This window comes from Tachyglossus aculeatus, chromosome 22 (assembly GCF_015852505.1).
Source record: "Tachyglossus aculeatus isolate mTacAcu1 chromosome 22, mTacAcu1.pri, whole genome shotgun sequence".
NCBI lineage: Eukaryota > Metazoa > Chordata > Mammalia > Monotremata > Tachyglossidae > Tachyglossus > Tachyglossus aculeatus.
In genome coordinates this window covers 27533535-27559949 of record NC_052087.1, presented here as the reverse complement: position 1 = coordinate 27559949, position 26415 = coordinate 27533535, and the positions used below count along the sequence as shown (strand labels likewise).

At 43.5% G+C, this 26415-nt stretch overlaps 1 protein-coding gene across 1 annotated transcript in view; it reads right to left on the bottom strand.

Annotated features, from left to right (window-relative positions):
* Positions 1-26415, bottom strand: part of LOC119943319 (transmembrane protein 263-like) — a 395918-nt gene that overhangs the window by 342325 nt on the left and 27178 nt on the right. Inside the window, exon 2 of the mRNA XM_038764218.1 lies at positions 13177-13267. Coding sequence (XP_038620146.1) covers positions 13177-13267 — 91 coding nt within the window. The remainder of the gene's footprint in view (positions 1-13176; positions 13268-26415) is intronic.

The window sequence follows — 26415 nt, the reverse complement described above, 5'->3', positions numbered from 1 at the left end:
CAGAAGGAGAGAAGGGAGGTGAGATAAGGGGGGCAAAGTGATGGAGAGCTTTGAAGCTAATAGTGAGGAATGAATGAATGAATGAAGAGATTTGACCAAGGTCACCCAGCAGATAGTGTTGGAGCTGGGATTAAAACCCAGGTCCTTCTAACTCCCAGGCTCATGCATTATCCCCTAGACCATGCTGCTTCTCCAGCACGGGGTTCTGAAAGTGACAAACAGAAAATTAATCAATGGTGTTTACTGAGTGTTTACTGTGTGCAGAGCACTTGGGAGAGTTAGTAGACATGAACGTTGCCCTCAAGGAGGGTACAGTGTAGAGGTTAGAAAACCATTTCGAGGGGCCTTGCAAAGTTGCTCAGGTGGCTACTGAACCCAAACTGGTTCCCAAAGCCTTCAGGGTGAGCTCACCAGCCTCCAGAAGGGCATTTCTGGCCAATGTTCTTTGCCACTGAGCCATTGTTGTTTGGCACCATCATTGTGGCTGTTCCCCAGGTAGTCCTGGGCCAGGCTGGACTGGTAGTGGCAGAGCCAGTACTGGTCTGGGCTGAGAATGACCTGGGATCTGGGCTGGACAGGTTGGGCTCCAGATTTCCAGTCCAGGCCAGGCTCTGACAGTTCTCTCTCTTGAGAAATATCCCAATCCTTTAAGACTTGCTGGTCACTGGAAATTTTCAACCCTTGGCCCAAACCAACTTTGACCCCAGTGAGAAGCCAAAAACCTAACAGATCTCAAATTCACACTCTCACCTGGATGTGGAGCTGCATGGTTAAAGTTGCTCAATGAGACAAGTTCTTCAACCAACCCAGGCTGACCATTCAAAGAGGTAGGATTATAAGGATTAGTTGGAATATTCAGTTCTAATGCCCCAAATCCTCATGCTTATAATGTCCACAGAGCACAACTGTCTTCCTACATTGTTGCAAGTGGGACTCAAGGCTGGAGGGGTGAGAGTTTGGGACCACCACCCTATGTCACATGCCCAAAGTGGGGCCCATGCCAATCCTCCTCCTTCAGTGTTGGTGGACTGGGCAATAGGTCTTGTCAGGTAATAATCACGGTACTTGTTAAGTGCTTTCTATGTGCCAAGCACTGTTCTAAGCTCTGGAGCAGCTACCAGTTAATCAGGTTGGACCCAATCCAGTCAGGTAAGACTAGAAGTCCAACGGCGAAGCTCCAGAAAAAGCAGCAAAACGGCCCCGTTCCAAATTATGAGTCGTTGAGAAGGTTTGATTTGACTTTGATGGGTCCTCGGATGGGTCCTGGGGCCCTTGGCCTGCAGGCATTGCTTTCCTCCCCTGCCCTGTATCCCACTCCCCTGTTACTCTCTCTTACTCACCAGGAGGCATTCGTCTGGCAGGGTCTGCACCATGATCTTTTTTCTGCTTGTTCAGTGGCAGAGGGAGGTGGGAGGCAGGCAGTCTCGTGAGCTGAGTTAGAAAGCTCCCAGGTAGTGGGAGGAGGTGGCGGGAGAGGGGTATTCTCCACTACGTTCTACTACACTGAATGTTAACATCCATCCCTCCCTTCCAACCTCCCTCCAAAAGCCATTGTCCTTACACAAAAGCCAGTTTCCTTGGAGAGCCCCCATAGCCCCATCGCCTTCTGCACCCAGAAAGGCAGAAATTCTCTGGCAAGTGGGAGATGACAGCCCCGAGGGGAAAAACTAGAAAGGAGCCAATTACTAGAATTACTAATACTAATCTTGGTTTTTAAACCTTAGCGTGGGATAATTGCCTTTTTTCTTTTAGATGAGGCTTAATTGTTTGTTAAGAGGAGAAAACTGAAAACAGAAGGATCTGACTTGAAAAAATAAATTATTGCAGTTTAACTCAGAGATTGATGAAGGAATATTAATTATCTACTCTAAATGACACTTAACTGATATAAATTAGTAATTAACAGGCCATGCCATCCAAGGGAAACTGCTCCTCTCCATGACTCACCCTCCCCAAATTCTAATGTCACATGAAAGAGAACACACAAGCTCTTCTGACTGGATCAATCAACCTAGTAGTGGCTGATTGTCCCATCTCTGGATAACCCATCAAATCACACACCTGGACAAAATCAGTGCCACAGAAGCAGCCTAAATGGTGGTGATTGGTGTGAGAGCACAACCCCAGTAACTCATAACCGTTGCCATCAGCAGCCATAAATAACATAAACGCTTAATATCTAAACTTAAGAATGTCAAGTTCTGGGTGGAAAGAGAATTTTCCAGAAGCACCGGGCATTGATTCCCAACCTTATACACTCCCACTTCCATCTAGAGAGTGAGAGAAATTGTGTTAAAGCCAGATAACAGCCACCAGAGCGAGGCTTCGGTGCACTGAGCAACTCTTAATTTTGAATCACTACTCTTGGGACAAAATTGCTGAATGGTATGAGAGAGACAGGACTTTTGATTAAGAGGTCAGGCCCTCATGAACCTCGATAGCGCTGTTAAACGCCAGTGATGCATCACCTGATGGTTGCATTTGAAGAGTATGTGAAGCTGTGGGTTTGTGAGTTAGGAGGGGAAGGAAGGAGGTTATACCAAGGGAAGTTGAAAGGATGGTTTGAAGACAGGTGTGAGAGAGAGAGAGAGAGGAAGAGAGAAATAAAGAGGAGAAAGAGAAACAGAGGAAGAGAGTAAAGAGAGGGAACAAAAACTAACCCTAGGAATGAGGAGCAGCGTGGCTCAGTGGAAAGAGCATGGGCTTTGGAGTCAGAGGTCATGGGTTCAAATCCCAGCTCCGCCAATTGTCAGCTGTGTGACTTTGGGCAAGTTACTTAACTTCTCTGTGCCTCAGTTACCTCATCTGCAAATTGGGGATTAAGACTGTGAGCCCCCAGTGGGACAACCTGATCACCTTGTAACTTCCCTAGCACTTAGAACAGAGCTTTGCACATAGTAAGCGCTTAATAAATGCCATAATTATTATTATTATTAACAAAGCTGGCCATACCTTGTATTTAATATCTATCACTTTCTTTGGGGATCTATATTACCTCATTGACTCATATTAATTTTCTATATAAATGGAGCATCCAAAAAGGACAATAAGGAGGCAAGAAAACGGAACTATCTGAAAGATCTGGAATCATTCTCCTGAGATTGAGGAGAACAATATCCACCTCTGTGACAATTCCTTGGAAAAAGAGGTAGCAATGTCGCCCATAGCCCTTCCCACCCCCCACTCATACACTCCCCCATCCCAACACAACTCCCTCTTATACGCCTCACCACAAGGAAGAGACCAAGGAACAATGGCACACACAGGATCCTCCCTCTGTCCCCAGATTTTCTGCAGATCGGAACATTTGTCCCTGCTTCTGTTCTGCTTATTCGGGGTGGTAAAGGCAGGACCGGTGGAGATTGTGGTTTTCTGAGAAAAGCAAGCTGTTTAAAAGTATACAGTGCCCTCCTGTGTTTGCCTAAAAAATTCTCCATTCAGGCCTGGATGGAGTCCAAACAGCAGAGATCATTTAATGCTTCAGATGGATTTTGTTTCTTGAGGTTTACCGTCCTTCTAAAGACCATTCAGCACTGTCCTGTGGTGGCCACTGATTATAATCCCCCTCCTCCCCCTCTCCATCCCCCCCTCACCTTACCTCCTTCCCTTCCCCACAGCACCTGTATATATGTATATATGTTTGTACGTATTTATTACTCTATTTATTTATTTATTTTACTTGTACATAACTATTCTATTTTATTTTGTTAATACGTTTGGTTTTGTTCTCTGTCTCCCCCTTCTAGACTGTGAGCCCGCTGTTGGGTAGGGACCGTCTCTATATGTTGCCAACTTGTACTTCCCAAGCGCTTAGTACAGTGCTCTGCACACAGTAAACGCTCAATAAATACGATTGATTGATTGATTTAGTGACCTCCAAACGTGGAATCGGGCCCAAGGAATTTACATATCCATTTATGATAAACAAACGCAGGTGAGCAAGCCCTACCTCCCGATTTCTTTTCACCCATTGATTTTCCGCAGTAGGCTCCCTTCCCAGCGTTCTCCAGGAAAGGGCATGCTCCTAACTGGCAACTGATGACCTGGGATGCTGATCATTCTGTGTTTACCCACCCTAATAATAATAATAATAATGATTCATTCATTCATTCAATCGTATTTATTGAGCGCTTACTGTGTGCAGAGCACTGTACCAAGCGCTTGGGAAGTCCAAGTTGGCAACATCTAGAGACGGTCCTTACCCAACAGCAGGCTCACAGTCTAGAAGGGGGAGACAGACAACGAAACAAAACATATAAACCAAATAAAATAAATAGAATAAATATGTACAAGTAAAATAAATAAATACATAAATAGAGTAATAAATATGTACAAACATATATACATATATACAGGTGCTGTGGGGAGGGGAAGGAGGTAAGATGGGGGATGGGGAGGGGGAGTAGGGGAGTATTAAGTGCTTCCTATGTGCAAAGCACTGTTCTAAGTGCTGGGGAGATTACAAGGTGATCAGGTTGTCCCACATGGGGCTCACAGTCTTAATCCCCATTTTACAGATGAGGTAACTGAGGCACAGAGAAGTTAAGTGATTTGCCCAAGTCGTACAGCTGACAATTGGCGGAGTCAGGATTTGAACCCATGACCTCTGACTTTAATGCCCGTACTCTTTCCACTGAGCCACGCTGCTTCTCTAATCTATCTGGACCCTGGCAACTGCTTGGAGGCCACCTGGATGTAACCTCATTGTGGGTAGGGAATGTGTCTGTTTATTGTTATATTGTATTCACTCATTCATATTTTTTGAGTGCTTACTGTGTGCAGAGCACTGCACTCAGTGTTCGGGAAAGTACAAATACACCAATAAACAGTCACATTCCCATTGTATTCTCCCAAGTGCTTACTACAGTGCTCTGCACACCGTAAGCACTCAATAAATGTGATTGACTGACTGACTGGATGGGAAGCCAGGTTGGGGGATGAGGTAAGGGGAGTGGAAAACCTGAAACTGTGCTGGCCCATAAGGCAGGGAGGCTAACATCAGGATTCCTAGAATGGACACAGTGGTGATAAAAGTGGTAAGTGGCTCTAAAATAACTGGTCGTGTCACAGTGGTACAATCTGGGAGAGCACTGGATAAACTTTTAAAATGAGTTTGGCCCTGGGCAGATTCTGGTCGTCCTAAAGGCATTTTTTTTCTGAAAATTGTCTTTCAAGAATCTGCTTTCCCTAGGCTGGCCTGACGAGAGATTTAGAGGTAGGGGTGAAGAAAACAGTTTCAACTTTCAGCACAAGTTATTATTGAAAAGCCACATGGCTTAGTGGAAAGAGCACGGGCCTAGAAGTCAGAGGACCTGGGTTCTAATCCCAACTCTGCCACTCGCCGGTTGTGGGACTTTGAGCAAGTCATTTAATTTAGCCTCAGTTCCCCCGTCTGTAAAATGGAGATTCCCTACCCGTTCTTCCTCCTACTTAACTGTGGACGGGAACTGTGTTTGGCCTGATCATCTTAGTACAGTGCTTGGCACATAATGAGTCCTTAACATATATCAATCAGTCATATTTATTGAGCACTTACCGTGTGCAGAGCACTGTACTAAGCGCTTGGGAAGTACAAGTTGACAACATACAGAGACAGTCCCTACTCAACAGTGGGCTCACAGTCTAAAAGAGTGGGCTCACAGTCTAAAAGACTGTGAGAAGAAACTGTCACAGTCTAATATCACAATTATTATTATTCATTTTAGCATACCATCCACTGGACCACATTGATTCTCTCAGATTTAAAACAGGAATCTGCCCATCTTGTATCTTCTCCAAATCATCTCTCTGTAGGATTTCTCTAGGTATGCAAAGAACTTAAATTGGGTTAGCCTATTACTTTTCTACAGTTGGTATAAGGGCAAGATAGTTGTTCTGGGGGTAGGGGAAATCCCCATTTTCAGTTTTAGGTCTATCCTATGCAAGGGGGCTGTGTTAAAATGGAATTATCATGGAGTGAATGGAATCCTGGCTGAAGGTGACCCCAGGAGATGTATCCAATGCCAGTTTCAGACAGCCCTCCATGCTGAATTGAGCAAAAATCAAATTACTAGCAAATGTCCTTATTGTTAGCTGTCTGCTGCTAACACTGTATTAAGCACTTAGTAGAGTGCTGTGCATACAGTATGGGCTCAGTAAACATCATTGATTGATTCATACTGAGTCTGTTCTCATTTGTGCCACTAAAACCCTACAGAACCTGCAAAAGTTTTTCGACCTTGCCATTTACTCTGCTTATACCAACTCAGCAGCTGTGTGACCTCAGTCAAGAAACTTAACTTCTCTGTACTTCAGGATCCCCTATTCCTAAAGTGAGAATAGCAGTATTTGCTATCTGTTTATGGAGGACGTTTAAATCGAGAGGAAGAAATCCCATCTGTAAAAAGCTGGGGCACTTGAAAACAACATAAAATATTAAGTTTCCTCTCTGGAGTCCCCTAATTTCTTCCATAGCTGGCTAATTTACCAGAAAGGAGCATTCTTAAGATAATAAAATTGTGCTTCCTACATTAGGTAGGGCAGATACAGCAAAGATGAGGAGCACAAGTACCCTCTGCATGTGTGCCTAAATGAACTCAAGCATTTTAAAATGATTTTTTAAAATGATCTTCAAAGGGTGAGAGAGGCTCATTGAAATAAGCAACACTCTTAAACACACACACATAGACACCCACACACATTCACGAAAGAACAGTTGCCCTGCTATTAGCTGTCCCCTTCTAATGATTTATTATACTACTGAGGTACTGGCACACTCAGAAATTCAAGTTCTGCATCTGTGGAGAAACATGGAGTGGTATTTTTTATAATAAACCTAATCCTCATAGGACAGGCCTTTTATTTCACGTGTATTTATATACTTGCATTTTTTACTCACCCTCCCCCATCTTCTTCCAGCTCAGAGTATATATACTTCACATTCTCGAAGCTGAAATCCCCAAGAAGCAGACTGTGAAATATTAGCCCGCATCTGAAGACAGAATACTCTGGAGACCCTCTGTTCCCTTGTGCTCTCATTACAGCAAAGTTTACCAGATGTTGCCTTCAATTCATAGATCCAGAGAAACAAGAAAGCAGTTCAGCTACAATAACGTGATTTATTTTTTTTTTTTTGCAAAACACCTGATTTAACAGGAAAAACGCTATCAAGAGGAACTGCATGTGATAAAAAAGCAACAGAAAAAAAAAACTGGCCTTAATGGTAACTTCTATTAAAAGAATCTCGGAGGTCTCTTACCACAGGATGTTTTACTTTAATGGCTATTGAAGATATCTAAGTATCTAGGTTGCTTCCTAGAACTCTTCAATCATTCCAATAGGCACCCAGCATGGCTCAGTGGAAAAACCATGGGCTTGGGAGTCAGAGGTTGTGGGCTCTAATCCTGGCTCCACCGCTTGTCAGCTGTGTGACTTTGGGCAAGTCACTTAACTTCTCTGTGCCTCCGTTACCTCATCTGCAAAATGGGGATTAAGATTGTGAGCCCCACATGGGACAACCTGATCACCTTGTATCCTCCCCAGAGCTTAAACAGTGCTTTGCATGTAGTACGTGCTTATCAAATACCAAAATTATTATTATTATACCATTGCTTACCAACTGGGAGCAACCTTGGTTGCTAACCTCAGTAATGATAATAATAATAATAATAGTAATAATAACTGTGTTAGTTCAGTGCTAAACACGGTACTAAGCACTGGGATACATACAAGATCCAGTCTCTGTCCCACATAGAACTCACTGTCTACAGAGAAGGACAGAACAGATATTGAATTTCCATTGTACAGATGAACAAACGTAAGAAGGAAGAATTTAAGCAACTTGACCAAAGTCACATAGCAAGAAAGTAGCAGAACTGGGATTAAGACCCAGGTTCTCTGGCTCTCAGGCCTGGGCTCTTTCCACTAGGCCACACTGCTTCAGCTACTCTGCCTCTACTTTCGCCAACCTACTCACTGTACCTCAGTCTCATCTGTATCACTGCCAATCCCTTGCACACATTTTCCCTCTTGTCTGCAACTCCTTCCCCCTTCATATACGACAAACCACCACCCTCCCCTCCTTTAAAGTCATATTAAAATAGCATCACCTCCAAGAGGCCTTCCCTGACTAAGCCCTCATTTCCTCTACTCTCTCCCTTCCGCATCCTCTAAGCACTTGGATCTGTATTCTTTAAGCATTTGATATTCACCTCACCCTCAGCCCCACAGCTCTTATGTACATATTCGTAATTTATTTTAACTTCTGCCTCCCCCTGTAGACTGTAAGCCCCTTGTGAACAGGGAACATGTCTACCAACTCTGTTGCATTATACTCTCCTAAGCAAGTGCATTAAAGTGCTCAATAAATATCACTGATTGGTTGATTAATTAATTAATTGGATGCTTCTCTGGTTTATTTTAAGGCAGTTGTCCCAAGAGAAAACCCAAAAGAGGCAAGACCTGCAAACTCTTTCAGCATAGACAACATATCTCTACTGTCATAGCCCTGTGAATGCACGGAAGGCAAGCAGCCAGAATCCTGGTACGATTGACAATTCTTCTTGCCGACTGCCTAGCTGAAGCGAAACTTGGACTAAGCTAACTGAGCCAAACCATCAGGCGTTTCAAAGCTGTCCTCCTCCCTGCTTCCTTCCAAGAGCTGGCAGTGGTTCATCAGGCCTTGGCCAATATCATCCTTTGATTCACCAGAGGTTCCCGAGTCACACAAGTCAATTTCTTTTCCGAAATTCCCAATTAAAAAAGCCTCCCCGCTGGCTCTGGGGCTCAAAGACAGGACCCTGTAAGGTGCTTCCTTTTTCAGTAGTTCAGGCATTGGGCAAGTCCCCAAGCCCACACTGGGCAATTTTCCTCTGGATGCCTTGGGAAGTCGGGAAACAAATGAGGACATTACACAGCAAATACCTTCATCAGGTGGAAGGCCAGGGACAATGAAAGCCGTTGAACATATTCCCCACCAAACGGGGTCTTGATGGAGTGAGGACAGGATCTGCCTCACCAGCTGTCCACCATTCAAGCTTAGGTCTTGCTCGGCCCCTGGCCCAGACCAAACGTGGAGATGTCAGCCCAAGTCTGTGGTAATTCCATGCTGTACGTTAATAGCCATTAAGGCTTGACACAGAAAGCATCAGCATTACTTAAATCTGATTCAATATGCTGTCCCCAAGATCAAAGGCGAGCCAGCTAGCCATTAACCCATCAACAATCCCTCAAGTAAAGACTCTCAGAAGGCTGCAGAAATGTAAATTCAATGGGAAAAAAAAGACTCAAACCAGCAAGGAGCACTTGTGGGTGCAGTCAATGCCAAACACTTCTTCACTGCATGGGTAATTGAAGCAATTGGCGCAGCATGCTATTTTGTAGAAGTCGCACCACATAAAAATCAACCTGTGCCCCCCAATGTTTTGGTATTTGTTAAGTGCTTACAATATGCCCTGCACTTTACTAAACGCTGAGGTAGATGCAAGCTAATCATGTTGGATACGGTCCATACCCCATGCCCTATTCCACAGTCTTAATCCCCATTTACAGGTGAGGTAATGGAGGCACAGAGAAGTGAAGTGACTTGCACAGGGCCAATAGCAGACAAGTGGGAGAGTCAGCATTAGAACCCAGGTCCTTCTGACTCCGCCGCAAGCGAGCGGGAGGACACGCCACACCAGGGCCGTCAAGGAAGGGAGCCGGAGTTGATGTTTGCACTGGTCATTTGTGTTTGTTTGAAGAATCCAAAGTAGAGGCCAAACTTCCCATCTCTGACTGACCATTTTGATGCTAGTGATGCCTGTATACTTGTTTTATTGTCTGTCTCCCCCTTCTAGACTGTGAGCCCGTTGTTGGGTAGGGATTGTCTTTATCTGTTGCTGAATTGTACTTTCCAAGCACTTAGTACAGTGCTCTGCACACAGTAAGCGCTCAATAAATACGATTGAATGAATGAATGAACTCCCAGGTTCTAACGACAAGGCCACCCGGCTTCTCTGCATTTTGTTGCAGGTGATAAGAAAACAGGGTCCTCTCTTCCTCCAGAGGGGACACACCCTGGTGGCTAAAGGGCAGCTAAAGAACCCATGGTGAATGCTGGGCCATAACTTGTATATATATCTACAATTCTATATATCTATTTTGATGTTATTGATCCCTATCTACTTGTTTTGTTTTGTTGTCTGTTTCCCCCTTCTAGACTGTGAGTCCATTGTTGGGTAGGGACTGTGTTGCCAAATTGTACTTTCCAAGCATTAGTAATAATAATAATAATAATAATAATAATAATAATAATGGCATTTATGAAGTGCTTACTGTGTGCAAAGCACTGTTCTAAGCACTGGGGAGGTTACAAGGTGACCAGGTTGTCCCAAGGCGGGCTCACAGTCTTAATCCCCATTTTACAGATGAGGTAGCTGAGGCCCAGAGAAGTGAAGTGACTTGTCCGAAGTCACATAGCAGACAATTGGCGGAGCTGGGATTTGAACCCATGACCTCTGACTCCAAAGCCCATGCTCTTGTCATTGAGCCACGCTGCTTCTCAGTGCTCTGCACTGTGTTCTAGTACAGTGCTCTGCACACAGTAAGCATTCAATAAATACGAATACGAATAAATAAATAAATAAATACGAATTGAATGAATGAGTGAATGAACTGTCCAGGCCTCATCATCCTTCCTCCCTCTTGGGGGCTCAGCTTCTGGCCAAGAGAAATTCACTCTGTTAGACCTTTTCTCCCACCCAGCAGCCTCATCTATTCTCCCTGCCTATTTCCTAAGTAGGGAGGCCTGCTTGGATCGACATCAATGTGGTAACTAACCACACTGAACCCAGGAAGGGAAGAAGAAAGAGGCAGTAAGTGCCCAATAAATACGATTGAATGGGAATGGGAATCTACTGGGTAGGGGCACGCGTGCGCCCATGCCTGCACAAGCGCATGCACACACACACACACACACACACACACACACACACACACACACACACACACACACATAAACACATACACACAGAGCTGGAATTCCTAAATCACATCTTGCTGAATTCAGCAGCAAAACCTGCTCACAGGTGCAGGCCCGCCCCCTCCCCTAACCACTCGTTGGCAAATGCAAACTGTATCAGAATGTTAAGATATTTAAATGACTCCTAATTGGAGGAAAAAGATTGTAATCACAGAGTTTAAAATGTTTTTGTTTTGGAGACACATTAGTCAAGCGTATTTATTGAACACTTACTGTGCTCAGAGCACTGTACTAAGCTCTTGGGAAAGTACAGTATAACAATAAACAGACACATTCCCTGCCCACAACATGCTTATTAGCAAGCCCAGAGAAACCACAATTGAAAAGATCCCTGATGTCACTGCGTACATATTGGGAGGAAGAAACCAAGAGATGGAGACAGAGAGAGGAAGAAACAGAGAGAGAAAGAGAGAGCTCATACACTTACAGGAGATTTCATGTATTTGGTGTACACCGTATGTAGGTTGCTCCTTGACAATCTACTTTAATTGTCTTGTCCAGGCTTCACTAGTTTGGCTCTCTGCTCAAGAGCACTGAGTAGTGGGGGAAGGGATGGAGATAGTTGTGTGAGAGGGGTTGGTGGTTTGAAAATTCACCATTGGGGGCTAGTAGAGTTCTACCCCAAGGTCCTTGCACACCAAGGGTTTGAATCAATGTCCTGACAACCAAGCATCTTAAGCTTCTTTGCCCTCCAACCCAAAATCCTCTCTCCTCCACCTTGTGGAAGGAGGTCCAAGCCTCAGACTGCCTTCCGCCTGCTTCATTCATCTCCCTACTTTCCCTGAAGTCTCCAATGAAAGGGTGTCTGTGGATGAAAGAGTTGGATTACGTTCCGCTAAAAGTTCAGGATTCACTGGATGAAAACAATAACAATGATAAGGAGGATGATGTTAGTAACAATAATAATAATAATGATATTGGCTAAGCATTTACTTAATGCCAAACACTGCACTGGAAAAGGTTGAAGATAATCAGGCCAGACACAGTCCTGGCCCCCATGGGGCTTACAGTCTAAGTAGGAGGGAAAGTAGGTATTGAATCCCCATTTATTTTTTTTTTACAGATGAGGAAACTGAGGTACAGGGGAGTTAAATGACTTCCCCAAGGTAGACACAGCAGGCAAGTGGTGGACCCAGAATTATAACCCAGATCCTCTGGCTCCCAGGTTTATGTTCTTTCCACTAGACCATACTGCTTCTCAGATGAACAATATTGGTAATAGCATTTGAGAGAGAAGAGAGGAGAAGAGAGAAGAGAAGAGAAGAGAAGAGAAGAGAAGAGAAGAGAAGAGAAGAGAAGAGAAGAGAAGAGAAGAGAAGAGAAGAGAAAAGAGAAAAGGGAGGAGAGAAAAGATAGCAAAAGGCTGGAGACAGACTCCTAATACAAGTCAGGTTCTCTTACCACCACCCCCTACTTCCCCACTCATTTTGTTAGGTGAAACAAAAATGGACATCCATCAGAAGAAAGTAGCTGCTTCTCTATACACACTTTGTAATGAGAAAGGTTTTTTTAATACTAAAACTCATAGTTCTGAGCCTCCTGTTGACTCTTGAGCACTCAGGTTAATTTCTACTTGCTAAACCAACTTTCCAAACAGTAGGGAGAGCAAAAAAATAGAAGAAAATGACCAAAAATAAATTACTCAATAATTTTTCATCTGTCACTTAACAGCCTACCGGTGATGGTTGGGTGACAAGAGTCAAGCAGAGATTTTCATTGGATGAGCCACAAACCAGGTGCCCCACAACTTCAATGATGAGGATAAATCAATAATAAAGGAATGTGGAAATCATAGCACTGTCTTGCCCTGTTTCTGATGGTTTTAATTCTGTCAAGGTTGACAAAGCAGTGACAGGAGGCGCAAACATAATTGTTTGTAATTAAAAATGCTGATTTTCCAAATACAAATTGTACTGCACACATGACAAGGTACCACCCAGGTCTGTTCTGGTAAGCTGGCAACTGCCACTTTCTTTAAACTCAAGTGACACATGGGTAAGACCCATCATCCTGTTGCTTAGGAATGGTCAGTAGCAGACTTCACTTTCTCTCCCCCGGCTTCCCTCAGCATCCCACAAGAAAAAACATAACCCGGATGGAGAGAGTTTAACCGGCCAGTGAGGAAAAGCCTCCCCCAGGTAGGGTGCTGGAGCAAGGGGAGGCTCCTGGTACAATACCTTCAGGGGGTTCCTCCTGCAGGTGAGGTGGCAGCTCCTCACTCACTGTTTCCAAAGCATCTTCCATCATCTGTGTGTCTGAGCTCTGCTCCTGTGGGAAAGAAAATGGTGAGGAGGGCAGAAATGGATCTCTGAGACCAGTGAATGAGTGGGTGACTAGGAGGCATCCCTCATTTCCTTTAGGATATGGTCCTTCTGGTCCCTGTGGCCCCTGGAGTTGCCCTGAACCACTTCCCACCATCTTTCTCCAACCCCTCCCATCACGTGGGGGAGACACCCGACTCTAACCTGCTGCCTTTCCCAGTTTGGCACACTGATTCAGAGGAGGTGTGGGACTCGACCCGGACTGCCATGCTTCTGGCCCTCAAACTAGGCCTGGAAGAGTTCCAACTTCTAGATTCTTCCTTTGAGAGGGTACGGTAATTCTGAGCAGGAAATATCCTTGCCACTGCTGGAATGAATACTGGGAAAGCTTCATCATGTGAGTTCATCATGAACTCACACGTCTCTTCAGAGAAGCAGCGTGGCTCAATGGAAAGAGCATGGGCTTTGAAGTCAGAGGTCATGGGTTCAAATCCTGACTCTGCCAATGGTCAGCTGTGTGACTTTGGGCAAGTCACTTAACTTCTCTGGGCCTCAGTTACCTCATCTGTAAAATGGGGATGAAGACTGTGAGCCCCCCGTGGGACAGCTTGATCACCTTGTAACCTCCCCAGTGCTTAGAACAGTGCTTTGCACATAGTAAGCACTTAATAAATGCCATCATTATTATTACTATTATTACTATAGCATAAGGTTATTCCAATAAGTCTAATTCTACCGAAACTTAAAATGTCTTCAAGAAGAATCAATGGTATTTATTGAGCACTTGCTATGTACAGAGCACTGTACTAAGTGTTTGGGGGACTACAACAGACTTGGTAGACACATTCCCTGCCCTCAACAAGCGTAGAGTCTAGAGACAAGTTTACAGTCTAGAGCAATGGAAGTATTTGTTAAAACAGTCTCTCTCTGCTTTCCTTGCCCACCTCTGGACATCATCCTCTTTCCCAGCCTCCTTCGCTAGCTGTTTCTCAGTCAATGAGCTTCCTTTTAGCAACTAGCAAGTGTCCCCTCTGAAGGAGTTAACATTCCCAAAGAACCTTATAAATATTTCATGTGGAGATCTTGGAAGATAACCCTAGACTGTTGATGTAGAAATTATTGCACCTGCAAATTTTAATTGGTCCAAGAGAGATGGCACATAATTGGAGCCTGCTAATCTGCACAAACCTGACTTGGTTGTAAAACTACAGATTGTTTTATCAGAAGAACTTCAGTTTTAACAGAGAGAAAGGGAAGTGATCCGTGTGTCACCCTATAAGGGCAACACCTGGGTTTATTATCCTATTCAGGCCATTTGAGTAAGCACTGCTACATCTTCCCTGATCCCTTCATGATCCTCAGGTCACGTCATTTCTGTCACTCCAATTTCCACTTAGAGCCAGGACTCCTTAACACTTTCTCCTGCACCTTCTGGCTTCAAGGGAAAATGTATTAGCCTCAGTGTTCTGGGAAACAGAAGATCAGTAGATAATGTGTTAAGCGCAAACAGATTAAGCCAACTGGAGAACAACCGCTTGGAGAGACTTTAGAGGTAAGTGCTTATACCACACCTGTTCTCATTCCACTGAAAAACAACCTTCACTCTGCTGCTACAACTCAAATTAGCATCTGCCTGGAAGAAAATTGGCAGAGCCAGCACGGGAGGTTTTAGCCCAGTCCCCTCGCAGAATGAACACAAACCCTCTCAGCAGTTGACCTTAAGTTGCAAACAAAATCCTTGATGAGTTTGTTGGAGGGGATGCTGGAGGGCTCTATTAGATTGGGGCTAGTACGGGTGTTCTGGGAGTGGAGTCTGGGGCCAGATGAGTTGCTATCAAGAACATTAAGGCTCCTGATTTATTTGCTGAAACAATTGATAGGATAACATGGGTGTGAATAGGTAAAAAGTTCCACAGAGAGCCACCAAACATTTCAGCTCCTGGTTAAAGAACTGCAGATGGACTTTTCTGTCATTCATTCGTTCATTCATTCAATTGCATTTATTGATTGCTTACTGTGTGCAGAGCACTGTTCTAAGTGCTTGGGACAGTGCAATACAACAATAAACAGATACATTCCCTGCCCTTGACAAGATTACAGTCTGGGATGAGGGAGAGACATCGATGTAAATAAATAAATTACAAATATGCACATAAGTGCTGTGGGGCTGGGAGAGGGGAAGAAAAAGGGAGCAAGTAAGGGTGATGCAGAAGGGAGTGGGAGATAAGGAAAAATGGGGCTTAGTCTTGGAAGACCTCTTGGAAGAGATGTACTTTCAATAAGGCTTTGAAGCAGGGGAGAGAGTAATCATCTATCAGATTTGAGGAGGGAGGGTGATCCAGGCCAGAGGCAGAATGTGGGTTAGGGGGGCAGTGGAGAGATAGGCAAGATCAAGCCACAGTGAGAAGGTAAGCATTAGAGGAGCGAAGTGTGAGGGCTGAGTTGTAGAAGGAGAGTAGTGAGTTGAGGTAGGAGGGAATGAGTGTTTTAAGGCCAGTGATGAGGAGTTTTTGTTTGATGCAGAAGTGGATGGGTGACTAATTGAGGGGCTAGAAGTTAGCTATTTTTGCACCTTTACTGAGCATTTTTGGAACAATAATTAACAAAGAAGGAGACAGATAGAAACGGAATGACACTCTTTGGCGGCTACTAGGTAGACTTGGAAATTGAGCCTGTCCCCAGTGAAAACGTGTTTTGGGCAATTTTAAAAAAATGTTTCTGGTGTTTTCAATGGTTTTTGTTAAAGTATCACTCATCAAAGTGCTGGGTAGGTACAAGTTAATCTGGACGGACACAATCTCCATCCCATTGAGGCTCAGGGTCAAAGGGTTGATTTGAGAGAGGATTAACTAGCCATATTGTAGACAGTCAATCAATCAGTGGTATTTATTGAGTGCTTGCTTACTACATATAGAGCACTGTATTAAGCACTTGGGAAAGTACAACAGAATTGGTAAACACGCTCCCTACCCACAACGAGTTTACAGACTACAAACAGTGCCAAAAGTATTCTTGCAGGCTTCCTGAAAGAGTGGCCATTTCCTCCAAAGCTAGACAAAATAGAAAGCAGTAGTCTGGACTGCCAAGGGGTTCCTGGCTGGGGAGGAAGAAGAGGGATAATAAGACAGCTCTGCTGGGCATGCTCAGATCATTCTAGCAACTAGCTTTTAGACTTTCTTTCCGAAGCCTCCAGGCATCCACAGAGCGAGGTCTATTTATGATGAGCTGATCAGGCCTTGACAACCCACTTTCGAGAATTTCCATTTTCATAACTGAAGCAGCGTGGCTCAGCGGAAAGAGCCCAGGCTTTGGAGTCAGAGATTGTGGGTTCAAATCCCGGCTCCTCCAATTGTCAGCTGTGTGACTTTGGGCAAGTCACTTAACTTCTCTGGGCCTCAGTTTCCTCATCTGTAAAATGGGGATTAATGTGAGCCCACCGTGGGACAACCTGATCACCTTGTAACCTCCCCAGTGCTTAGAACAGTGCTTGGCACATAGTAAGCGCTTAATAAATGCCATCATTATTATTATTATTATTACTACTAGTTGGCGGTGAATCTGATCACTTCATTGGAATACACAGAAACCCTAGCATCTTGGAAGAGCTACCAAGTAATCAGCTCTAACATCCACTTCACCTGATTGACTTAATTTATTTCCAACTGGGATATCAGCAAGTTTTCACTGAGTGTTGAATACAATACTCTGCATACTTTGGGTGCTCGCTCTCTATATGTTGCCAACTTGTACTTCCCAAGCACTTTGTACAGTGCTCTGCACACAGTAAGCGCTCAATAAATACGATTGAATGAATGAATGAATGAATGAATAAAGACGTAATGACTGAACATTGACTGCCCCTTTCTAAGATGCTGCTTCCTTCCATCAATCAATCAATTACATAACGGTATTTGTTGAGTACTTACCATGTGCAGAGCACTATACTAAGCACTTGGGAGAGTACAATATCAGAGCTGGTAGACATGTATTCTGCCCATGAGGAGTTCTGGGTCTAGAGCACAAATTCATGTTAACACTTTTCAGAATGCTCTTTTCCTCAGGGCCTGATATAGAAGGTAACATTACTCCTGAAGTGAAGGCAAAAGTTTGGAAGGATTTGAGAACCTCTTTCCCAGATTCTATGTACTCATAGATACCAAACTTTCAAGGCCAGAGTTTCACCTAACACTTGTAGGTCAACACCATCATCAGTGGTACTTACTGAGCACTTACTGTGTGCAGAGCACTGTCCTAAGCACTTGGGAGAGTACAATTCAACAGAGTTGGTACATTGATATGTTCCCTGCCCACAGTGAGCCTACAATCGAAAAGTCAAGACACACATTAATATGAATAAATAAATGATATTTCTTTATGCACTTACATTTACAATTATTTATTTGCAGTGCTCTGCTGGCACTCCTTTGGTGCTCCCCTGATGGTCTTCTGGTGTTCCTTTACTGCTCCGTAGACTAGTCTAACTAGACTAGTCTAACTTCCTCTTAAGATAAGCAAGTTCACTTGTTTCCTACAAAGTTTTACCAATTATTAGCTTGCCACCCCCACCTATTTTCTCCTCGGCAACCACCTTTGAAATCAACAATGATGCACTTGGTAGGAAGACAACATTCAAAGGCTTAGCAAGCTTGCCCATTTCAAATTACTGGCCTGCAAAGATTCCATTTGCTTCCCATGATGTTTTTCGCCCTGTCCAGCTTATAAATGTTGTTCCTCCCCTTCTGGCCATGATGATGATGCTACTGATCACTGTCTTTGTTCAGCACTTACAATGTGCCAACCACTGTTCTAAGTGGTGGTGTAGATGCAAGTTAGTCATATTGGACACAGTCACCCTTTCCTTCTTACTACTTTCCATCTCACTAGGCCAGCAGAAGGCAAACATCCGACTTGTACTTCCCAAGCAATCAATAAATACGATTGAATGAATGAATCTGCTTGGATTTCCTCCACCTCTCAACTATGGAAGCCCACGGAACTCAGTTGATAGGGAGAAACACTTATTTTAGGGCTCATGACTGATTTTCTCCTTGGTACAAGGTCTCTATTCAGAGACCCCAGCTCTCATGCACTAGCACCACCTGTTAATAATATTTATGGAACTTGTTAAGTGCTTACTACGTGCCAAACACTGTTCTAAGCACTGGGAAAGATACAAGGTAGTCAGGTTGTCCCAAGAGGGACTCACAGTCTTAATCCCCATTTTCCAGATGAGGTAACTGAGGCCCAGAGAAGTGAATTGACTTGCCCAAGGTCACACAGCAGACAAGGGACGAACCTGGGACTAGAACCAAAGTTTTATATGGAACGTCTGTCAATAACTGCAGGAATAACCAAGTTGTTGGCAGATGCAAAGACAGGCATGCTTCGGATTTGATTTGAGTTTCTATCTTTAAATTTATAAATAAACTGAAGCATTGCCCATAATAGGTGAAACAGCGTTTCATGGTGATTTACCGGCCATAAATTAGTGGCGGGTGTTTTGCCAAAAGGAGTTTACCAAGTTTCCAGTGGTTCTGGGGTAGGAGATATGGGACACCACTTTTGATGGAAGGCAAGAAACGAGTTCCAACAGATTACGCAAGCAAACAGATTCCAACGGGGAATCCCCGCAGCAACTTTTCTTTTCTCAGCCTCTTTACTATTCCCCTCTTCCTCTTGGCTTTCATTGTGTGAGTCCAGACTGGCTCCCCGTTGCTCTAAGAAGTGACACATCCTCTTCCCAGAGCCCAACTCCTTCTCCTCTAATGGGCTTTGCAGATGTATGTTTTTCCAAATCTCGAAGGTGGCACATGGCCAAGTACTCAGTCAAGAGCAGCATGCCGAGCAGAGACTCTGACAGTCACAAACCTAGTCAGCTTGTGCAGCTCCAACTCTCTGTCCGGGGCCACCAGTTGAATAATCCCATAATAAACTGCATCTCATTAGGAAGCAGCAGCTGCTGCCGAAGCAAAGGGGTAGGGACTGTAAGTGCATCCTAATAATAATAATAGTTGTAGTATTTGTTAAGTGCTTACTATAATAATAATAATGGTATTTGTTAAGTGCTTACTTTGTGCCAGGCACTGTGCTAAACCCTGGGGTGCATATGAGCAAATTGCCCCAGACACAGTCCCTATCTTTCGTGAGGCTCACAGTCCCAATTCCCAATTTAAAGATGAGGTAAGTGGGCACAGAAAAGTGAAGTGACTTGCCCAAGGTCACACAGCAGATAAGTGGCTGAGGCGGGATTAGAACCCATGACCTTCTGACTCCCAGAGCCATGCTCCATCCACTACACCATGCTGCTACTATAGGCCAAGCACTAAGATAATCAGGTCCCACTTGGTTTCACAGTCTGATAGGAGGGAGAACAAGCACTTTAGTCAGAATCACATTTATTTAGCTGCTTTCCCAATAAATACCAAATTCAAACGTTTTACAAACTAGAATGAAGAAAAACAATCCCATTTTGACATGAAGATGATGCACCTCAGTATTTCACATCTTTTTCCATACTAGCTACCTTGCCAAATATTTTATAGCGTTAAATAAGATATATGGAATAAGAGTTGGCAGCAAGACAGGGATGCAAATCAGAGGGAAGGAAGGAAGGGATGAGAGAGAAGGGGGTGGTCTCCCAAAAGATCTAAAGGAAGTGAAGAGTTAACACAGAAAATGAATTACAGAGGCAAAGCCTTCTTAATGGCTTTCCTAGCAGAGAGAGAGTTTCTGACAAACAATGGACAGAAAACTATGGAGGACCAGAGAGACCGCAACTATTATACATTGTAAAAGCAGCTTGTGAGCAGCCATCTTGTCTATTAATTCCACAAATACTCTCGCACGCACTCAGTCAGTCAATCGTATTTGTGGAGCACTTACTGTATTGGGAAATTACAATACAAAAATAAACAGACGAATTCCCTGTCTATAACAAGCTTACAGTCTAGAGGTTAGTATAGTGGTTTGCACAAATACTACCCATGAATGACCATAGCAGGACCTCACCCCTGCTAACTAGTATGCAATTCCGAATCATCTGCATTTAAATGGACTCAGGCAACAGAAATAGAACAGAGAATAAAATTTGGGCCTCTTTATTTGCCTTACCACTGCAGGGAGGGACAAAAAGGCAACACCCACCTTGTGCCAAACCTTTAGTTTTCTTTGGACCATTGGCTTAACTACGGAGTTCACATAGGGTCTCCAGAAGCCTGAGCAGCAGCCGTTATTACATGTGCAGACAGTGCTAGAGGGCAAGGACCACAGCTGTTCAATTTTAATTTGTACAGTGCCAGCTCTGTGACAGGCACATGTGGGGGGTTAATAAACACAATTTGCAGATGGAAATAGCATTGAGCACTCAACCTTAAATCTCGTTTGACTGAGAATGGTGGGTCACCAGAATAACTTTGTGCAGAAGTTACCAAGACATTTTGAACTGGATAGCCACCCCACATAGAACAAAGGGAACTCAAGCTAAGAAGCTAGTAGTAGCAGTTGAGGGTAGCCATTCCACTGCCCTCACAAACACATGTCTACAACGCACGTGCATGCGTGTGCATGCATGCACACACACACACACACACACACACACACACACAATTGCCTCTATTTTGCTGCCTTCGATTTGGGAAGTTGTGTTGCCTAGTGGAAAGAGCACAGGCCTGGGAATCAGAGAACCTAGTTTCTACTCCAGCTCTGCTACTTGGTTGCTGGGTGACCTTGTACAAGTCACTTAACCTCTCTGTGCCTGTGTTTCTTCAACTGTAAAATGGGGAGTAAATATTTACTCTCCCTCCTGCTAAGACAGGGAGTCCCATGTGGGACAGAGACTGAGTCCAACCTGATTATCTTGTATCTACCCAGCACTTAGCAGCATGCTTGGCAAGTGATAAGCTCTTAACAAATACCACAATTACCGGATAAACTATGGCATGCACTTGGAATCACTCAGCATATTCAAAAACTGGATCATATCAACAGAAAAAAATGTTTGCAAGCTTTTAAAGGAAACTGAGGCAGCACTAAGCTTACCATTGAACAAAAGTACTGAGCCCCATACCCAATTACGCAGAGGAATGGAAGGGAAAATGGGGGCCACTGACCCTATAGTTACCCTATATAAGCCCAGTGGTAGCCTACCAGTTGTCCTCAACCAGAAGGCACAGGGCAAGCAAGAGGCAGCAAGAGATTTCCGGGATGTCTATCGCCTCACTTTACCTCCCACCACATTGGGCTCCAGAACCACATCATCCTCATCCAATGGTATTTACTGAGTGCTTACAATGTGCAGAGCACTGTACTAAGTGCTTGGAAGGGTACAATACAAAAGAGTTGGAAAACATGTAGCCACACACACGCCATCTCTCTTCTGGCCCTTAGTTCCAAAGATTGACCCTGGGCAAGTTTATGACAGAAACGATTTGGAAAAGGTTCTGTAAAGAATATACCCCTGGACCCGAAACAGGACAAGAAGACCAAAGCTAATAGTGGATAATAAAGAAGTTGAAAGCATGGATACTACATTTTGATAGTGTGTTGGTCAATGATCAATCAATGTCATATTTATTGGGTACTACTATATGCAGAGCACTGTACTAATCACCTGGGAGAGTACAATATAACACAATCAGCAACAGGCTCCCTGCCCATACGAGCTTACAGTCTAGAGGAGGAGACACGCATTAATATGAATAAATGAATCATTTATCATATATAATTTAAAGACAGGTACATAAGTGCTGTGGAACTGGGGTGGGGCAAATATTAAATGTCCTAAGGTCACAGACTGAAGTTCAATGCTAGAGTTACACTAAGGACATCAGTAGAAAAAAATGTATTCATAAAATTCTCAATTCACATGGAATTCTCCCAAAACACAGGACACCTTGAGAGAGTAAAAATTCATGTTCTAACAAATCTATTTCCTGTCTTTTAGGAAAGTGGTATTTTGATAGATGAGATAAATTAACATTCCACTATGTACATGAAGTTCCTCAGAACATACTCGGTGATACAGAATAAAATCAACCCAGAAACAAAAAAATTAGGGAACACGCCAGTTGACACAAAACAATTGACTGAGATGTCTTGTTTTAAACAGTTTGGACGTTTGAAATAAAAGAATGGAAAAATTATTTCCAGATGATTTGTGAAAACCAAATAGAGAGACACTCCTCCCTTACCCTCTCCAACCCGGACACACCTTCAAAAATTCCTAAAGGATTAAAAGATGGGAAAATAGGGGGGACAAGTTTGAGATAGGCCATCAAAGAATATTGCAGTCAGAAGGCTGGCATGAACCTTAAGGGAGGTTCATCCAGTCAGGATTGCACTAAACCACCCATGGAAGAGGGGTGAATACCCTTGTCTTCAAAATCTCCAGTATTCAGTCAGGGATGAAAGAGAGGAATGGAGTCCAGGTCTTGTGACTTCCCATCCAGTTCTCTTTCTGTTAGACCACCCTGCCTCTCCACTAATAAGTCTGTAAATGGCATCTTAGCTGACAAAGAATGCAAGATTTTTGAGGCGCTATATGAGAGGTACAGACCTCTGTCAACTGAAGGAAAACAGAGGTGAGATAAGAACCAAGATGTTGAACTTGTACCTCAGAGCTGGGGACAAAATAGAAGCAGTTGAAGGAAGAGTTTTATAGACAACTGGGGCCCGAACAGGCGGCATTGGAAAATATGGGCAGAAATACCACTGACTGATTGATTGATTCAAGCCTCCTACCCCTCCATCTCCCTCTGGCTATTACTAATTAGGTTATGGTATACGTTAATCAATGGTACTTATTGAGTGCTTACTACATGCAAAGTGCTAAGTGCTTGGGAGAGTACAATATAACAGATTTGCTAGAAATGGTCCCTGACAACAAGAAGCTTACAGTTCGGTGGAAGCACTTACAGTCTAGACCACTTGAGGGTAAGGAACACATCACTTCTATAGTTGGTATTTCCCACTGCACCAAGTGATCATCTATCTCATGACCTACCCCTTTTCCACATCCTCCCCTTAGTCTAGAACTCCCTCCCCCTCCATGTAGACCAAACCACCACTCTCTCCACCTCCAAAGCATTATTAAAGTCATATTTTCCTGACTAAACCCTCTTTTCTCTGGCTCACTCCCCCTTCTGCATCATCTATGCACTTGGTTCTGTGGCCTTTGGACATTTGATATTTGCCCAACCCCAAACCCCACAGCACTTATGCATATTACTGAAAGCTCACCTCCTCCAGGAGGCCTTCCTAGACTGAGCCCCCTTTTTCTTCTCCTCCTCCCCTCCCCATCGCCCCACCGCTCTACCTCCTTCCCCTCCCCACAGCACTTGTATACATTTGTACAGATTTATTACTCTATTTATTCTACTTGTGCATATTTACTACTCCATTTTATTAATGATGTGCATATGGTTATAATTCTATTTATCCTGACGGTTTTGACACCTGTCTACATATTTTGTTTTGTTGTCTGTCTTCCCCTTCTAGACTGTGAGTCCGTTGTTGGGTAGGGACCGTCTCTGTATGTTGCCGACTTGTACTTTTCAAGCACTTAGTACAGTGCTCTGCACACAGTAAGCACGCAATAAATACAATTGAGTGAATGAATGAATATTGCTTTAAATTACATATTATAAATTACTTATTGATTCATATTAATGTCTGTCTCCTCCTCAAGACTGTAAGCTCGTTATGGGCAGGGAACATGTCCGTTAATTTTGTTGTATTGTCCTCTCCGAAGGGCCTAGTGTTCTGCACATAGTAAGCATTCAATAAATAAGATTGATTGATTAATGAATACTTGGGTTTGTTGTGGGCAGGGAATTGGTCTGCCAACTCTGTCATACTGTTTTCATCCAAGCACTTAACACATAGTAAGTGCTCAATAAATACCACTGAATGAATGAATGAATGAATATTTGATGGCTTGAATGAATTAAATCTCCTGGACCCAAGTATTATTCAGAAGTAGTTTTTCTTTCCATAGCCTCAGAGGAATAGCCTGAGATCTTGAGGGACCTCTATATAAGTCAAAGGACATCTCACCTTGGGAAAAGGCTAATGCACTGTTATTTCCATGAACATTTCAGAATCGGAAATGAAACCACTTACAGAATTGCCTCCCAAGAGAATGAGCGGATTCAGCCATTAAGACCCTTCACTAGCTGTCGCATATCACTTTCTTTCTGTTCATCCAGAAATTTGATGAGATTCTTGAAAACTATCCTCTTCTCTATGTTTTTAATTCTATACTGGACAATTAAGACCACAACCAGCTGGTTAAAGGGAGCCTTTCTCCCAAGGCCCTGATTGAGAGAAAGTGCAAATCGAGAAGGACAAGTAGACAATTCAAGTCTTTCTCAGCTCTTGTTTCTATGATCAAAAGTGTCATATCGCATGTGTTATGATGAAGGAATTGAGTGTTTCTGCCACTCTGATACAATGAGAAGTGATAAATGATCTGTCAAGAACCTGAGAAGTACTTCCATTTACAGCACATAATAAATGCTAATGGATTAGAGAAACCCTCTTAAGATAAAAATGGGGCCCAAAGAAAACCTTCCCAATCCTCTATTGGCCGAACATGTCACTGGATGGCAGGGAGAAGCGGGGACGGGGTTATTTGTAATCCAACACCACAGAACAGTTCAGCTAACTCAAGAAACCATCAAGAGAAAGATATTCTCTGGGATTTGGGGCATGAAAATCCTTTGGAAATTATGAATTTGAAAGAACACGTGTTTCTTCAATTCAACAGTCAGACATGACAGTCACCATACAGGGAGTTATCAGTTCTGCAGAGGCATCAAATCAACGCCCTGAATGTCAAATCTTTGACAGTGCTCCTGTCATGATTGTGGTTCCTTGGAGCTGTAAAGCAACATCAAAGTCAAGAAGACACAAAGTGCCTATTTACTGCACAATGACAGTTTTCAAAACATCTAAGCATCAGTTAATTACAGGACAACACTCATCACCTCTGGCAGCTGATAATAAATCCTACAGGGTGGCATAGGTGCCATCTTCTCTTTTTAAGGGTGGGGGCAAAAAAATGCAGGATGGTGGAACCTCAGAATGTCAGATAGACTTTCTAGAGCCAAAGCATAAACAGTACTTGATTTTGAGTCTTTAAAACCCTGCTTGGAAACACTCAGGTCTTGTTGAAGCCCTGGGTGGCAAGACTGGGAATCTAGCCTCAAATGTCATGGGGACCATGGCTCCTGTTGACCCCTTGAGTTGGCAACTTTGCTGGATGGAGACTCAGTGTAGTAGTGGTGGGAGACCAATTCTCCTACCCTATTTCCTCTGCCTAGAATCAGGGTTCTAGGGGTCAATGGATAACTCTCTGAGAATAGTCATTCCCAGGGTAAAGTACATTTCTAGTAAAAACAAGGCTATCCAGCACTTAGTACAGCATCTACCATGTATTAAGTGCTTTACAAACACCATTAAAAAAATTCAAATGAATGGGAGGACGGACAACAGGTGTCTGTAGACTGTAAGCTCCTTGTGGGCAGAGATTGTGTCTACAAATTCTATTGCAGTGTATTTTCCCCAGCTCTTAGTACAATGCTCTGCCCACAGTAAGTGCTCAATAAACACTCCTGATTGACTGGTAGGAAAGAAGCTCATCCTTTTAAAAAAAGGATTCCAATTTGGTCAGAGCTCTTGACACTGTAGTCCAACACCCAGAGGGAGAACTGTAGAGACTCCAAACTGGGGGTGGTATCAATCAATCAATTATATTTATTGAGCACTTACTATGTGCAGAACACTGTACTAAGCAATCAAACCTGATTGTCTTTTGTCTTCCCCGGCACTTAATACAGTCCTTGGAACATAGTAAGCACTTAACAAAGCCATTATTAATATTATTTTGCAGATAATCACTTTCCAGGCAAAAGTAAAGGACTCATAGTTACTAAATTTAACTCTATAGAGAAAGCTTAGCAGCCACTCTGACCTTGATTCTCTTGCTATGTAGGTAGCAGGTCAAGAGCTTGTGAACTCATTGTGATGGGTATCTTCCGCAAATTTATGTTTGGGTGACACAGTCCATTCCCTCCCTTGCCAGGGCAATATCTGGGGATGTTGTATGCCTCTGTAGACAGGCAGGGCCATATTACTGCCTTTGTGTGCCTTTGTGCA